Here is a 16,528-nt window from a genome sequence, read left to right on the forward strand (position 1 = left end):
TATATAAAGTAGTTCTTGTTAAAAATCACGTTTTTAGTATGTGACTGAGCAGAAGGTTACGTCTCAGCAGAGCCAATAAAATAAAAGTATGTGATGTGGAAGTCATGCAAACTCATCTCTGCTTTTTATTAAATTGCCCTCTTAGTGATGCAGTAGAGGAAAAGAATGTGCTAGACTGGGGGCATTGTGCTGTATGAATTTATAAACCAAATCCCCAAGGGCAAACTAATGAACTACTTAAGTGCTTGGAACTAACAGTGTTCTTATTAGCTCCTATATTGATTAGCTTTGATCTGTGCCATAGGAATAACTGGAAAATGTACGTTTGTGTATTATAAAATAAATAAATAATGAGTTCTGGCTCAGTAACCTCCAAATCGAGTTGAAGAGCAACACTGATGTTTCTCCTGAGCACCCTGCACAGCCACCTGCCTGCGTTCTGGGAGGAGCCAAAGGGTAGCAGCTCACATTTGTTGCACTTCACCACCGACAGTGTCAGAAATCCAAATGCTATTTCCTCTTCCTGTTTTAACTCCAAGTTAAAAATGCGTGACATTTAGTTAGACACAAAACCCAAAGGTAGAAGAGGAAGACAACAAACTTTTCTTTCATTTTTTGGATTTGTTACTTCTTGTTTATTTTTATATTATGTTGCATTTTGCTCTGCAATTAACAGTGCTGCTTTTATTAGCCATGTTGACCCTGCCATCATTCTGAGATCAGGATATAGCCTTTATACAGCAGGCACTTTTCAGCTGAGACTCCTTGGTACTGATTTCTCTGATGTTCTTAACCCCCTGTTGGTGCCATGCTGGTATTCAAAGTGAACAATGTGGGTTTGTATCTCACAGAGGACAGCCCAAAGCAAATTCCTGACTGAGAGGGAGATCTTTTCATCTTTGATCTTTGTAACCCTCTACAGCTCTACCTGCTCTCTAATGTCAGATGTAAGCTTATATTCTCCACTTTGAGGATGCATCACAACTTCCTCCTGATATCTCTTATCATTCAGTAACAGAAGGCTTGTGTCCACTCCGGATCACATGGGACCAATTTTAAGAGATTTTAAAATGTATTACCTTAAAAATGAGATAAAGTTGTTTTAGGTCTTTTACTGTCAGATGTAATTGAAGCCCCTTTGAAGTGCTCAGCTTTATTTTTTATGTGTAAAAGCTGTTAACTCATTAATATTTGAAATTTAGCCACTAAAAAATCACCATTTTCTTAACCATAAACTTAGCAGTCTGAATTAACTTTCTGTAACATATCAACAATAAAATATTTGTTGATTTGGTTTCCCAAATTATTTGATATTGTTTTAGTCTGTGTTCAGCTTCCTGCTTGTCCACAAGTATCACCAATCTCTTAAAAAATACGGCTTATTACGAGTTTTAAAAATGGGCGTGCATATTTACCTGCATGCATTTACATATTTGTGTGTTTAACTTTGTTGCACTTTGCCAAGGTGTCTGAATGTTGGTGATCTTTCTTCTGGGTGGAACAGGAGGAAAATAAGTTTTAAACTCTATTAAAACTAAGGATGGTAGAAGACTTTGCACCTAAACAGTCCCATAAGCCTCTAACTGAATCTTCCTTACGCATGTTTTTCATTTCTACTGTTGCATCTGCACTTTCATTCTTGTTACCAGCCATAGAAATGACATGTTATAGTTCCCTAGGGATTGCTGTTGCAGAATTTCCAGCACTGAGAGAAGGAAGAATTGCTGAAAGCCGTATATATATAAGCCCATTCTCTGGAGATTTCCAGTGTGTTTTTTCAGAGCTGATGTTTCCATGTGCAGGAGAATATAAGCAATGTTGAGAGTTACCCAGCTCTTGATTTAAGTGCTTAAAATCTTCATAATCCCTGGGAATCCCTCATGCTGTTGTGTAATGTTGCACCCACAGTATGTGCATGTGTACCAACACAGGGTGAATACTACATTAGGGAAAAATGTGAGCGTGGAAAGTATTAATTTTGTAATCCAGTTCTCTCTTAATACACTGTATTTTGCCCTTCCAGAGCCGGTAGATATCAGCGTTGTGTCCAAGTGTAACCCCTGCCTCTCCGATCCGTGTAAGAACAATGGGACATGCAGCAACGATCCAGTGGAGTTTTATCAGTGCACCTGCCCTTTTGGCTTCAAGGTATGACTACAAATGAACTACATGAAAAGCAATAAAGTATCCTTCATCCCTTCTGCTTTCTAATTGTTGTACCATGAGAAGTCAATTTTACAGGCAACTGAGTTCAACAGATGCCTTACTCAGACAGATTGCGTGTGACCTTTCAACTGTTCTCCAGATTTTTATCCTGTGTAATAGGAAAGGCATTTCTTTCTCCTTGTACCATGACTGTACAGATGTACCATGACCAATATGCTCTAGCTGACCTTGCTTTGAGCATGACTAGATGATCTCCAGAGATTCTTTCCAACCTTGGGCATTCTCTGGTTCTGTGATGTAGACATCCATATGAAATGGCCAGTTGATTTTATCTTCCTTTTCTTTATTTGCAAACACCAAGATAACTGTTTCATAGGCTACCTTGCTAAAGGGAATGCAGTTCAGATGAGAATTAAGGACCAGTTTCATCCATCCACAGTGACAGGGTGGGCTGCTTGCTAGCTTGCATCCATCTCACACAGACTGATTAGCAATAAAGTGGTAATTGATCAGAGACGTTGCTACAAGCCTCAACTGTCTCTGACTTCTGAGTATTGTGTGTATAGTGATCTGAAAATGTAGAATTCTGTAGGTGGAATTCTGTAGATGTAGTGTTGTGAGTGTGCAGTGTCAGTTTCTAGATAACAGCTACGAAAATTGGAAAACTATGCCATTGAGTAATGTCATTCCTTCAGTAGTGATATATAAATCCCTTTGTTAACACTGCACCATGAGAGCTTAAGGCTACCAAAACTTTTTTTCAGAATTGATAACTCTGGAAACCTAGCTCAATAGTAAGAAGCTGAGGGATTAAATATAAGTAATAAACAAGGCATATGATTGTTCACAGGCTCTAGATAGGACGTTATGGGCAGAGAAGTAGGTTGCATCTTGTAAACTGTGATTATATTTACCTCATCGGATATTTCTTACAGAGTCTTAGTTAGTTAAAGCAGATGTTCATAAAACAGAGTAATGAGAACTATAGAAAAGAAAGGTTATAACCAGACATATATAAAGAAAGCAAGCACAAATCCCTTTGCATACATTCCAAGTAGGATTTGGAAATTAGTTGGAGCTGATGATATCGCCATTTCCCTTCTGTATCTACTTAGGGTACATTGCTGATCATAGATACATTGTGGTGGATCCCTGAAACACTGGATGAGAGAAGATGTAAAGCTCATTTCTTTTTCATTCTAATGCCCCCGTGTCTAGTACTCAAGAAAATACAAATTCTCTTAAAATGAAAAATCCATTGATAATTTCGTCTCCTTAAAAATCCTCCTATCTATTGGCATGTCAACCTGAAGTTTTTCCAGGACATTAAAGACCACACTGTCAAATATTCATTCATCTAAAACTAACTAGTCAGTAACAATTGATTTGTCTTTATGATGGGGAAGCTGTATCTGTTTAAACTCCGGAGGTTAATAGATTAATGGTCATTCTAATTTGATGTTTAACATGAACTAGGTTAAACTCTTCATATGGGGCTAAGCGACTGCTAGGATAACTTCAAAAGTAAGTTTTCTAAACTATCAGGAAAATATATAAATCTTTGTTTATCTCTTACTCTGTAATGCACACATGCTAGAAGAGATGCTAGGGTTATTCAGAGTAGAATTGTGTTGGCTAGGAGAATATCTTTCCTTTGCCCTTATTTTATCTTTTTAATGTATTCCTGTATTAGCAAATCCACTAGTATACATGCATTTATATTAATAGAAGACATGTTTATAAAGGAAGGATTTATTAGCAAAGAATAATCAAGAATAATCCTCTAGTTTTATTAGCAGTAATTTTCTAATGTACATTAGACCTCAGTACATCATTTTACTTAGAAAGGTTTTGATAAACTCTTGAACTCGGTTTAAACATCTCATAGAGCATCCAACTTTTCTCTCTCATGCACTTTCTTAAGTAATGTGCAGTGTGTGAATGCAAAACCCAAAACCACTTGTGTGTTTGTGAGCACCAGGTTATCATCCAAGCATGGCATGGAGCAAACAGACCCAGGCATGGCATTTAGCACAGAGTTTAAAAATAGAGACTGGATAACAGCATAGGGAGAATCGGGGGAAATTTAATAAGCAAAAATGAACTCTTTGTCTTTACCACAGGTTTTTGAGTAAAAATGAAATTTGACAGGTCCAAATGCAAACCATATGAAAGGAGCACTCTATCTACCACGCAGTTCTCCACCAGAGATTCATGCTAATTCAATAACAATACCTTGCTTCCTTCTCACCAGCCAGCAGCAAACAACTTTCTCCATCTGGAAGCCATTTCCCAAACCTTGATAAATTGCCCTAAATCTGCCCTCTCAGCATTTGTTTTTCCTTGTTTGATGTAGACTTTTAAAAAATCCTGTGTGGAGGAGTTTATATCAATAATGTGAAAAACCCTACCTTTTTTTTTCTTTTTTCCAAATGTAAGCTCATTCAAATAAGATAAAGGCTTTACAATGTTCTCTGGGAAGGGATAGATAGCTACAGACTGTTCTCTGGGGTTCCTATCCTCATACAAGCCTTCAGAAAAAACAGTTGGCCAGCTAGCAGTAAGCAGCTCAAGCGACCAGATACCAAACGAGTGCTTGATGGGGTCAGGAACTTCTGCCATTTACTGGGATAGCAAAAGTGGATAGCGCTATTTTTTTTACTGTTACACTGAAGATGGTCTGATCTCTTACTTTTCACGATCACAACATGTTTTTCCTATTGAATGTGTACTTTATGGGGGTTGTAGCACTGTGTAATGCTGCCTGTGATAGGTGTGAGTGAACATCAAAGTGAGGTAACTGATGGACCACCTGAGCTGAGAGGCCAGTGGCCAGGTGGTTCTGTCTGATGAGGACAGAAGAAACCGTTTGCTTTCTTAGGAAAGGGGCTGGCTATAGAAAAGCCATGGTCAAACAGTGTTTTTGTAGTTCTCCTTTGGGGACAGAGCCCCAGAGCTAGTAGGAGAGTGCCACATGAGGTGAGTGTGGGCTGTGCCACCTGGAGCCCCAGGGTGCTCTGGCAGGAAACGTCTGTTAGTGTTACCAAACCTGTGTTTTCAGATTAAACACAGGTGTAGGTGTAATTATCCAGTGTTGTGGTGTTTGTTTTTTTTTTCTCTCCATAGCTTTCTTTGAATGATTATTTAAATAATGCGTGTGGTTTAGGTTGTGTAGTATGATTACAAACGGAGAAGTGAAGCTTACTTTTGCTTTAAATGCTGCTGGCCATCTGCATCATGAGCGTATGTGTGCAGCTGGTGAATAGATAGCAGCACTGTGCTAATTCATTTATCCTCCAGCATGTGGTTTTTCTGTAACCTCAATGGTATTGTCAAGTATATGGATGTCAGAATTCAACAGAGTAATCAAACCTGCAATCAATAAGCCATTGAGAAAGGATTTACTTGAATAGCTACAGTAAAACCTAAGGTGAGCAAAACAAATGCGGTGTTTTGCCACTGTACTCAGAAAATTCCCTTTGGGTTTATTGTTTTGGTTTTTTTTTTAATTCTTATTTTGGTGGAGGGGCTGATTTTTATGTTTTTCACACTTATTTTCTTAAAACATTGGTAACAACAAATGAAGGAAAGATATTTTCATTCTTCAAGATAGAATTACTTGTAGAAATGGGGAATGAAAGTTAAAAATACATCTGTGTTTTATCTGAAATGAAATGAAATGTTTGATCTGAAATGAAAAAACTTTGTCAACCTGGAACACGCCATGAATTGCCTGCCCAGGCATTGCCACAGCCTCTTTGGTTACTCAGATAAATGGGAGCCTGAGCTCCTGGGATGCAGAGATTTTTGTCATCTCTGGGTTCTGGTATTGCTGACAGCTGTCTGAAATCAGTATTTCACATGGTCCACACTTTGGGAAACAGATGCTGGTGTGTCTGTGGTAGAGCTGCTCTGTAAATTTCACCCAGCTCTCTTCTCTTCCTTGGTGAGTTCAGCCAGTGTCCTGGCTTCTCTAGCAGCACTGCAGTATCCTGAGGGTTCAACCAATTTCTCCAGTCATCCAGAGTGACAGATACAATTGAAAAAATTCTGGGTAAAGCTCTTGGGCTTTGGAAAGACAGTATGCATTGCAGCCAGACTCTTGTGGTGGGAGGCATTACAGCGAAGCCAGAATGATAGTGAGGAAGCTGGCTCCAAACTTCTGCTAGAAATTTGGCTCTTCTTCCCCCAACCCTCTGCGCCAAGATTTTGTCCCTGAAAACAGGGTTAGAAATTGAGAATCTCAGAGTAGAAGAGTGTCTGTGGGATATGTGAGATTTGTGTCTGTCACATGCTGTACGCAGATAAGACTGAGGTGCCAGCAGACAGATGTAGCCAGGCAGAAGCTGTAACTGCTCAGCACAGGGTTGACAGGCAGATAACATCAGTACAGACCTGTCCTACTATTAGCATGGGCTCAGTGCTGCACTGGCCATGTCATTGTCTCATGAGGGTGCACATGGCCCTGCATTTGCTTGGAGCATGGGCAAGAAAAGTTTGCCGTACTTGTTCTTCACCCTGTTTTGACATAATGTGAATAACCTCTTGGAGTCCAAAGATAATGATTGTTTTAGTAATAACATAGAACGGGCTTTAAAATGTAGATAGCGTATGTTATTTCATGTCCAGCTGTTCTGGACAGCTCTTACACCACAAGGCTGAGGCAGTGCAAGTTTTTTCCAGTGGGTCAGTTTCTCAGTAACGCTGATTTGGTTGGGGTTCTATGAAACTGAGTGGAGGGTTTGGCTACTGATGCATGCCAGCTATGTGAGAGTCCATGTCAGCCCTTGTTTGTTAGGCTAATACTGGTTGGAAATGTATCTTCTTGCTTTTGTTTCTTTGGAGCTATTGTCGTATAACTCCCCATATACATCATTCAGTGCACAGATTAAAAACCACAAGTTGCAATTGCATATGGAGGGAAAATTGGAAGGAACTCATAAACCAGCCTGCCCTCATCTATGTGGGATGGGAGAACAAACATCTTTGCCTTCACGTATTGCTCAGTCCTGGCTCTTTTATTTCCCAATGTCAGGGCTGGGAGGACAGATGTAGGAATGTAAGCTCAGTGCCAAGTTTTCATATGAAGAAATCAACATGGCACAATACTGTTTTTGTGAGCTGATTCTGCCTTGAACTCTCATTGTGATAATTTCTCCTGGAGCGTGTGTTTGTGTGATCTGAGGTATTCTGCTTTTTATTTGTTTGTTCAAACCATATTTAAAATACTTCTTAATGAATGTTGAAGAAGCATTTTTCACTCTTGGTAAAATAATGCAGGAAGCCCTTGGGGATGTGGGGCAATGGGTGGCCATGTAAAATGAGTAGACCTGTATTTATGTATGAATTTTTAGGGCAAGGACCAGTGTCAGCAGTGGGTGGCTGTAATCTCATCTAATGCTCCCCAGGGGGTTGGGGGGAAAAACAGCAGAAATGGCAGTATTTTCCTGTGTGCCTCCTCCTTAAAACTTGCTGTGCATCAGACTTGTGTTTCTTTCTGTTTGCCCTTGCTATTTTAGTAGGTTTAAAGAGAATGGAGATATGCAGATATGAATTCAGAAGAGCATAAAAATGAAAGGCTTAAGGAGGGATTACTGCCTGGCTGAAGGCGGCAAGGCATGCTTACACCCACCGCAAACCCCGTAAAAAATGTAATAATGTATTCTGGCATGCCCTAATGAGGGCTCTTAATAATAAAGCCAACTCTAAAGAAGTATTTCCATTTGTGTTAGGGCAGCAAGAAAGCAGATGTTGAGCAGCTTCAGGCATTTCCTTTGCTTGTTCAGGAGAAGGAGCCAAGCAGTGAAGTTAAGCTGAATTGTAAGCCATACCCACCAGTGGGCATCATCATCTTCATTCCCTTGGCAGTGAGGACTATTCCTCCCACTTTGTTTTTACTACTGCTTTTTTGATCTAGTACAAATTGTCATGAGAGACCAGGCTTTCAGTTAATCTTTTCCCAGAGTACAGAACTTTTTACTGGCTTTTAGGCTAGATTTTAGGCTCTTCTTATGTTTGCCTGGTCCTGTTACACTAAATAACAGTTTTCCTCCTCTGTGGCTTGCCTGTCATTCAGGTGATTACTGGTTGCTATAACTTTGCTTAATCAAGGTCTCTTTAACCAGCTCTTAATCTTCAGCATCCCACAATTTTTCCACGTAATTGAATCAGTTGAAGTAGTTGGTCACAGCTGAAAATCCTTGTTGTTGGATTTCCCTGTGATTGTCTGCCACCTGTCATCCTTGAGGCTTTCTTGAGATTGGCCATAGTAAGGATGTGAGAGATGATTCAGAGAACGTGAACGGAGGTTGCCCTGCCAGGCCGCTTGCCCTTTGGGGATGATGGAATTGGTGAAATTCCTGTAAACAGGCAAAGATGAAAAGAAACGTTTCTTTATAGTGTAAGAGTAAACTCTTTCCTGTTAATTGAAATGATATAAATACCAGACTAGCTAGAGAATGATTTCTGTGTAGGGGTAAGTGCACTGCTGCTAGAGTCAGTACAGAGCTGTATGCTCTTGGTTCCTTCCAGCCAGTGCAGGGCAGCAATTATCCCCACAGCCTGGGAGTTCCTTCCCTGAGCTTCTGAGAGCCTCTGGAATATATGCTAGACGTGCTAGTGCTCATTTTCATGGTGGGTATGTTTGATTTCTTTAGTAATCTGAAAAAAAATTGTTTACATGTTTGTTTGCATTAGAAAACATTATTTTCTTCTCTCTGTTAGCATTAGTTCAGTCCACTGTCATAATTTGATTTATGGTTTGGTTTATTCCAGACAGGGTTGCTGGTACTTGTGGATGGGCATTCCTTGTAGGGGAAGCCTTACAAAGCTTTCACAAGCAAAACAAATTACAGTAATAAAAGGTCTCATACTGAAATACTGCTACAGAATTGTCCCACACCAAAATGCTGCATCCTGAAAAGATAGTGAAACACCAGCAAAGACTTCTCCTATGTGACTGTGGCTCTTCAAGCACCTTTATTTATTTCAGAAATTTACTGAGTGGTTTGGGGAGGTATTTTAATCACATAGGCCCTTCCTCACTGTAGCTTTCCTTGAGTTTCTGCATGTGATGTGCCCCTCATCTCTCAGGCACATTCTGTGTTCAGTTTCTTAAGAGTTAAGCACAGGTCCATTGCCATGAGTAGTAAGTTTAAAATACAACTACTGTGTTTTCTTTAATTCCCTATTTCTTATTCATATGGACTGTGTTTTCTATACAAATGCTTGGTTTTTATAGCTCTGTATCCAGTGTTCACGTTCACTGGCTTTTGATAGCCTGAGAAGAAGGATTTTATTGTCAGTGCAAAGTGTTTTAAAATAAATAAGCCCTTTGGTGTTCTAAAGGTACTGAAAACATTGTTCTCATTCATGCGCGTGCACAAATTCTCAGTGTTGATAATTCTCTCCTTCATCTCCCAGCACATTCACACAGCGCATCAGACAGAGCTGATCTATCAACCTTAGAGGCTCTACCTGCTCCATCCAGTTTTATACCTCTGGACTAAGTTCAGATATGTGCTATGTGAATCAGCTCTGTGATAGATTGATGAAAACCCAAAAGACCATTGAAACCCAAATGTCAGTGTTAGGAGAGGTTTAGAAGGACAATCAGAATTTACATCAAAATTTGCAAAATAAACCTCGGATGTCCACTGAGAATGAACATTTGTAATTTTCGGAGAAGAGCCAGGGCTTTTAAAAAATAAGATGATGAATCTTTGCACTTTGACTTTGACAGGCATATTCTCAATTACTAGCTACTGAGGTAATGGGAGGTGTATTATATTCTGGAGGATCATAAATCTTACTGATTTAAATAAAATGAGGCTTAAGAGAGCAGAGTTCGCCTAATTTGCTATAAATTGACGATTGTGATTTATTAACAAGGACAAGTAAGTCACTAAGAAGTGCTGCTGCCATGCCCGATTATTGTTTAATCAGGTGCCAGATGAAGCTAGACTGGCAAAGATGATAACTATACAGTGCTGAAGATGATGGGATATAAGTAACTATTATCTGTATATTTACTTCAGATATTAATACTGGGAAAGTTTTCAGAGGCAGTTAAATCAGCCAAATGGTAGGGGGTGCAGCAACAAAAGTAATATCAGTATATCTTCTATTATCTAACTTCAGTATAATGTAGCAAATACTGTTTTTCACAATGCTTGTGGACAGTGTTTGGATTTGTCATATTTCTGGGTCAATGTGTAAATTTAGCAGTATAAAAACGGTAATGAATTTAAAAAAAAGAAAACAGAATTGTGTAAATAAATTCAAATTCATTTAATTTTTTTTTTCAAAATCAGAAATGGGTAAAATGTATTAATTTTTCAAGTTAAATTAATTGACTTGTAAACAGCAAATGCAAGAAGGGGCACTTTTATTACTGTATTGTGACAGAAGAATACAGAGAAATAATAAATTCATAACCACTGTGAGTATGCTAAGCTAGAGGCATCTGCGGGGTGGATCTCTGTAGCAAGGTCTGCATTCAGAAAGGAGAGTCATAACCTCTCTGCAAACAACAGATGATCAAAATCTTTCTACTTCCACCTGGCAATCTAAGAGCAGTCTGATCCAAAATTACTGTGATATTACCCGTGTTTTGCCAAATAATTTGTGTATGTACCTAAGCAGATGGATGTAACATACACCCTGCCAGCTCTTGTAGTTGTTTGACCTTGCCAATGAGCGTCATCTGCATCTTTTCCAGATTGAGGCTTAGCCATTACATTCACAGCCAGAAAGAGCATAAATAAGGAAACAGTACCACCTGGATCAGCTGAAGAACTTCAGACTACTGTATGCAGATTATCACTGTGTGATGTCTACATATATCTTTATTTTAGTCAATCAATTAGGAATCAGTTTCAAGTGGTTTCATTGCTAAAATGGCAGTAGTGTGAATCCCAGTGCTGTGTTCCTGAGTCCTTCCTAAGACACAGTTAAAGACGCCACTAGGTAAAGACTGTAGCATGAGTTTATACCTTATTATATAGCTGAATGCCATAACTTCAAGAGAGCCTTTTATTTCAGTTCTCACTTTCTTATGCATGAAAGAAGCAAAACTCAAGTCAAAAAGCTATTCTAGATTTTAAACTGAATTTTTTGAGTGTCTGTGTCTCCTATTGTTTCTGAGTGTTCTCCCCTCTCTCTTCTCATTGCATTTCACCTCGTTCTTTTATACAAAGCACCAGGAATCAAGCCTTGCTTACATACCATGCTTAGCCCCTCATTCTGCTATTAGACCTCTGTAGGTCTGAATGTCTGAACAAGTGCCACTGACATATGCAGATGTTATTTCAACACTCAAACAGTCAATGTAAGTAATTAAAGTTTAAAAAAACACTTTTCAGTCTCTGTTAAAGCAGAACAAAGCTCTGTGTGTGGCTAGAAGTGTCCATTCTTTTTCACAATATTAAGAGGTTAACATTTTAAAGCTAGGAGGTTCTTCAAGTTTGAATAACATTTCTGAATGCACACACATAGAAGACGCTGTATATCTCAGTTTATCTTCTGAGAATTTTCCTTTTAAGCCCCTCATGAGGCACATCTATGCTATCTTTTCCCTTCAGTTAATGAGTACTTGTTAGCTTTTGTCCAGGACACCAATTGGACACGTATATTAATGTTTGCATGACAGAGAGTTGGGTAGGAATGTAAGGGATTAGGTTTGGCATACAGTATCTTTGTAGCTGGTCATTTTTTATTATTCCTTTCCCTAAAACTTTTAACCGTACCTTGAGCATGGTACTTCAGTTGTTTGTGAAAATGTTCTGCTGCTTCATTTGAAATCTCTATTAACTATTTAGTCTTGGTCTACTACTTTTACTAGACACATGAATGCTGCCATCCGCTCTCTGCTTATACCATCTAAATAACACTCTACTTACTGTTAACAACTTAAATGAATTCCAGTATTTTTTCTTCTACAGTTCTTTTTCCAGCATGCTTTAAAACACCAAAGTCATTGAACAAGGCTGTCATTACCTGCAAAGAGGTGTCCCTGTTCTCAGATGGCTGCAGCCAGGTAGCCTTGTGCCCACCTGTGGGTGTCTCCTTCCTGGGCTGCATCATGTCTGTAGTGCAGCCAGCAGCAAGAGCCTTCTGTTCCAGGGAGCTTTGGCCCCACACCTGTGGCATGCTGTGTTGCTGCCTCTGTTCTGTGCTGGCTGCTGTTAGAAGGGGTGAAGGATCACTCCGAAGTGGGCAGAGCTCAGGTCTCTGCCGTGTGACCGTGAATGAAGATTTCAGCCTGCACAAAGCTGTCAGCTGTGAAAATTAATTTTAAAGAAGTCATTGCACCCAACTGAAATGGTATCAAGCTGTTTTTTAGTCATTTTATCCTTTGTTCTTTCTGCTGAGGTCCCAATTAGCTTTTGCTGCTGCTGCTTGGGTGTTTTGCTGATCATGATGTAATGTTTTCCAGTACTGGGTACTTGTAAAGGCCAGAATTTGGCACAGCAGCAGCGAGCAACAGCTTGTACACACACTGGTGCCCAGTATGGCTAATTGCTGCTGAGTATGAAGGAGCTGACACTTTTCAAGCATGGTGGATTGCCTGCTCTCATTCACTGAAAATGCAGAGTTGGAGGAGCTCAGCTACAGCCTGAACCAGCTGAGGTACTTCAGATTTTAGAAGTCAGCTGGAATCAGAACATCCATGTCTCTGTTCAGTGGCAGAAGTCTTGTGTTTCACCACATAATGCTTTCCTTTTTATGAAAAATGAAAGGAATTCTATTAAGTGTTTTGGATCTGATGCTTTCCTATCAAACTAGATAAAAATTTATCACAGCGTAAGAAGCTAATTTCTAGAGAGAAATAAAATACTGCACCCAGAGGGACCTTCATCCTCTTCCTGTGGATTGCTGAGGCAGTCATGTTTTCTTTCCTGTCCTTGAAACACAGTCTGTGCCTATACTTCTGGTTCAGGCTTTATTAAGAGGCTCTTCAGCCTTGAAGCAAACATACAATATTCTCATTTGTAAGAACATTTCTTTCTAGGGAATGTATTCAAAGAGTTTTTTCCACTGCAGAGATAAATTAATTTTAGTGATGTTTGACGGTGATTCCACTTTTCCAGGAAGAACGTCCTTTATGTAAGTTGAGACTAGGGAACTGCATTATTCCGTTGAAAGATGTTTCTAAAATGTCTTTGGGCTCTTATGAGTAGTGTCAGTCTCATGCAGAAACAAAATGGCCTTGCTGTGCTATAGATTTACTAGTACCAATTTTTTCTGTAGATTCTCTGCTTTTGGAATCCTTTGGTTATCATAATCTCCAGTGTTAGAGAAACTGCAGTTGTTTTGTGGGCTCTCAAGGTGCTACTGATAAAGTCAACTGAGGGAAGAAGATCCTCAGTGAAGGATTAGGTGGCATTTGCTCATTTATTAGCATGAGTAAACTGAGTCAGAGACTCTTAATTTTCCTAAAGCCAGATAGCAAGTTAGTGTTGTAATTAAGTCTGATTCAGCAACACATTCTGTTTGGTTTCTGTGGTGCTTGAGGCACCAGAAGCCAATAATTCAGCCAAGTTCAGCAAAGAAATGAGAGCCTAGTCCAAGTCATCACAAATTTCACGTGTCAGCGAGAGACTGAAAATGTCTTGCTCTCATTTTAACATTTATTAAATTTTTACAAGAATATTCAAGATAGTCTGAAAAACTACCACAGAAATGATGGGACTGTTTTATACAGTGTTCGACTGTGTTATAAGCCTTCAGAAAAAAATGAATGCTGTGATTTCTTTTTGCTTTACTTCTTGCTTCATTTATCAGCAAAGGATTTAATATCTTAATGGTGGAGAGCTCATATGAAACAGAAGTGGCTGATGTTAATGAAGTATTATAAAACGATCAGTTCTTCAGGGATGCAATCTGAGAAATACAAAAGGTTGCATCTTCCAGCTCCGTGAGGATGGCTCAGTGAAGTAAGCACACACAGATGGACGGACACAGGCGCTGGTGCAGCGGGGTGGCCGCAGATCAGGGCTAATGCTGCGTGGCTCATGGCTGCCAAGTGCTGTGGGCCGCATGGTGCCAAAATAAACCTGCGTGAGCTTCCCTCGACGCTTCCCAAATCTTCCCTGAGACGCTGGGGGGCTCGGGATTTCAAATGGAAAAGCACAGGCTGCTTGGCAAATGCAGTCCAAATGAAGCAGAACCTCCCTCTGCAAGGTCTTTGCGTGCAGCCTGCACGGCTGCAGTTGGGGAATGAACTTGGGGCAGGGGATTAGCCAGGTACTTCTGTTGTTGTTCGGAAGTGTTTCTCTTCTGATTTAACCAGGCAAAAGGATGTCCCTGTTTTTTTTGTATTTACACAAATTTTAAAATGCAAAGCTTGTCTCTCTGGGGAGTGCTGGGAGGAAGTGGTGGTTGACACAGAAAATACAGATTCTTCTACCATTTCTGTAACAAAGCCCCTCTGTGCTGTTGGACAAAGGTATAATTACTGTGTATTGCATTTTTTTCTCACAGTAAGTGGCAGTATGTCCTGCCCAACAGAATACTAAAGATTTCAGTAGTATTTGGGGAACTGAACTGTATGCGACATGGGGAGCCTGGCACTGTGTGTGGACAGACCTGAGCAAATGAACTCTCTAGAGCCGTTCATGCCTCACACTTAGTGGCTGTTGTGGTTTTGTTGTTTTTATGGGGTTTAATGAGGCCATACCAATTTCAAAATGAGTGCTCCAGAGACAAGATGGCTGCTATAATAATACTGAACAGAAAGCATGCACGGAGCATGAGATGTCACGGAACCAGCACAGTCCCTGTCCCAGCAGTTTGTCACCTGCAGACTGGACATGTCATTGGAAACAGGGACACCTATCAAGAGCTGAACATGAATTCCATCTGGTCACTATACAGTGTAAGAGAGAAGTGGCCAGTTATGACCTGTTAGTGTGATTTGACCAGCCTGCTTGGTCTTGGTTCGAAGGGATGAGCAAGAATTCCCAAACTGATACTCAGCCATAGACAAACTGATCAAATTTATCCTACTGTGGTTTTCATGAGAGAGCTACTCCCTTAAAATACACTAGGTCAGGCAGTTGGTCTTCACTCTGGGAGTTTTGAAACAAAGCTAGGGAACCTTTTCTTGTTCAGAATGGAATAAGCCTTTCAAGTAGCTTTGGCATAAGAACATGAGAAATGCCAGTCTGATCTGTGGTGTGCTTACCATAGCTCTCTCTCTGCCTGTAATGCAGGCAGCAGCATATTTTGATTTCTATGGTAAGGACACAAGCTTGGTCAGCACTTCTTTCCAGTTTCCCCACTACCCACCATTGTCCAACTAGGGATGCTGATGTTCGCTGACTGCCTTCCATATCTATTTTGGATCTGTTGTCTATGGATTTGTCTAATGGCTTTCATACTGTCTCACTTTACAGTCTTGTGTTAAAAAATTCCCAGAAGCTCTTATTTTGGCTAAACTTTTTTTTTTTTTTTTATCTGTAGTAAGTTTATCTTCTAACATCAGTGATTGCTCCTCTTCTGCTGAGGAGTGTACTGAGTGAGTAACAAATTCTGCATTTACCAGTTCCTTATTTTGTAAACCTCAGTCATATCATTCTCGTCAGCTTTTTTTCTCCAGATTATGTCCTGTTGTTTGTAGTATGTTCTTCTAAATATCTATCTTTTTAAACATTTTGATACTCCTTTTCTGTGCCTTTTCTAACCCCACTGTATCCATCCTGAGGCAAGCTAATCACTGTTAGATATCTGTCAAGTACACTGTTAGGCTTCTCAAAGTCCATTCGTAATTTGGATGTATAGTAAGTGAGAGCACTGAAGCCTCAAAGATGAAAACAGTACTCACAGTTGATGTCTCGGGTGCAGGTATATGGCTGAAGCATCGACACATTCAATTTCCACGACACAGCAATCTTACAAAAATTGAGAGTACAGAAATAATTATTTTAGTGCTCCCTGCTGCTGTACATACCAGGTATTCAAAGTCGGGGAACTGTTGGAAGCTATTGCAAAGGCAGTGGAGAAAGGAGTGGCTTTTGATTAGTGTTGTGAGCAAGGATGGTTGGCAATGGTAGTGTGGTGTTTGGTACTGATAAGTGAAGGCTACAACTGTTATGAATTGGTGTCCTAGGTTGACATCTGCCCTCTGTTTAGATTTCCAGATAGATATACCGTTGTTATTCTTCTAAAGTACAGTATATATAGTGGTTCCTAAACCAACGCTAAAAACCCCAGCAAAACTGACTGAATGAGTGTGTCTCCTTTGATATTTTTCTCATTTTGATTGCAATCATTTATCAGCTTTCCAGTAGATGAGCTGGCAGAGGGCAACTACTAATGGGATCTTCAATAGAAAAAGCAGAGATCTCTTGAACTTCTTGTG

General features: G+C 39.8%; 1 protein-coding gene across 1 annotated transcript in view; it reads left to right on the top strand.

Moving 5' to 3' along the window:
- The window catches only part of SLIT3 (slit guidance ligand 3), a 484,962-nt gene that overhangs the window by 417,510 nt on the left and 50,924 nt on the right, over positions 1–16,528 (top strand). The window contains exon 28 of the mRNA XM_031555673.1: positions 2,024–2,148. Coding sequence (XP_031411533.1) covers positions 2,024–2,148 — 125 coding nt within the window. The remainder of the gene's footprint in view (positions 1–2,023; positions 2,149–16,528) is intronic.

This window comes from Meleagris gallopavo, chromosome 15, assembly GCF_000146605.3.
Source record: "Meleagris gallopavo isolate NT-WF06-2002-E0010 breed Aviagen turkey brand Nicholas breeding stock chromosome 15, Turkey_5.1, whole genome shotgun sequence".
Classification (NCBI taxonomy): Eukaryota; Metazoa; Chordata; class Aves; order Galliformes; family Phasianidae; genus Meleagris; species Meleagris gallopavo.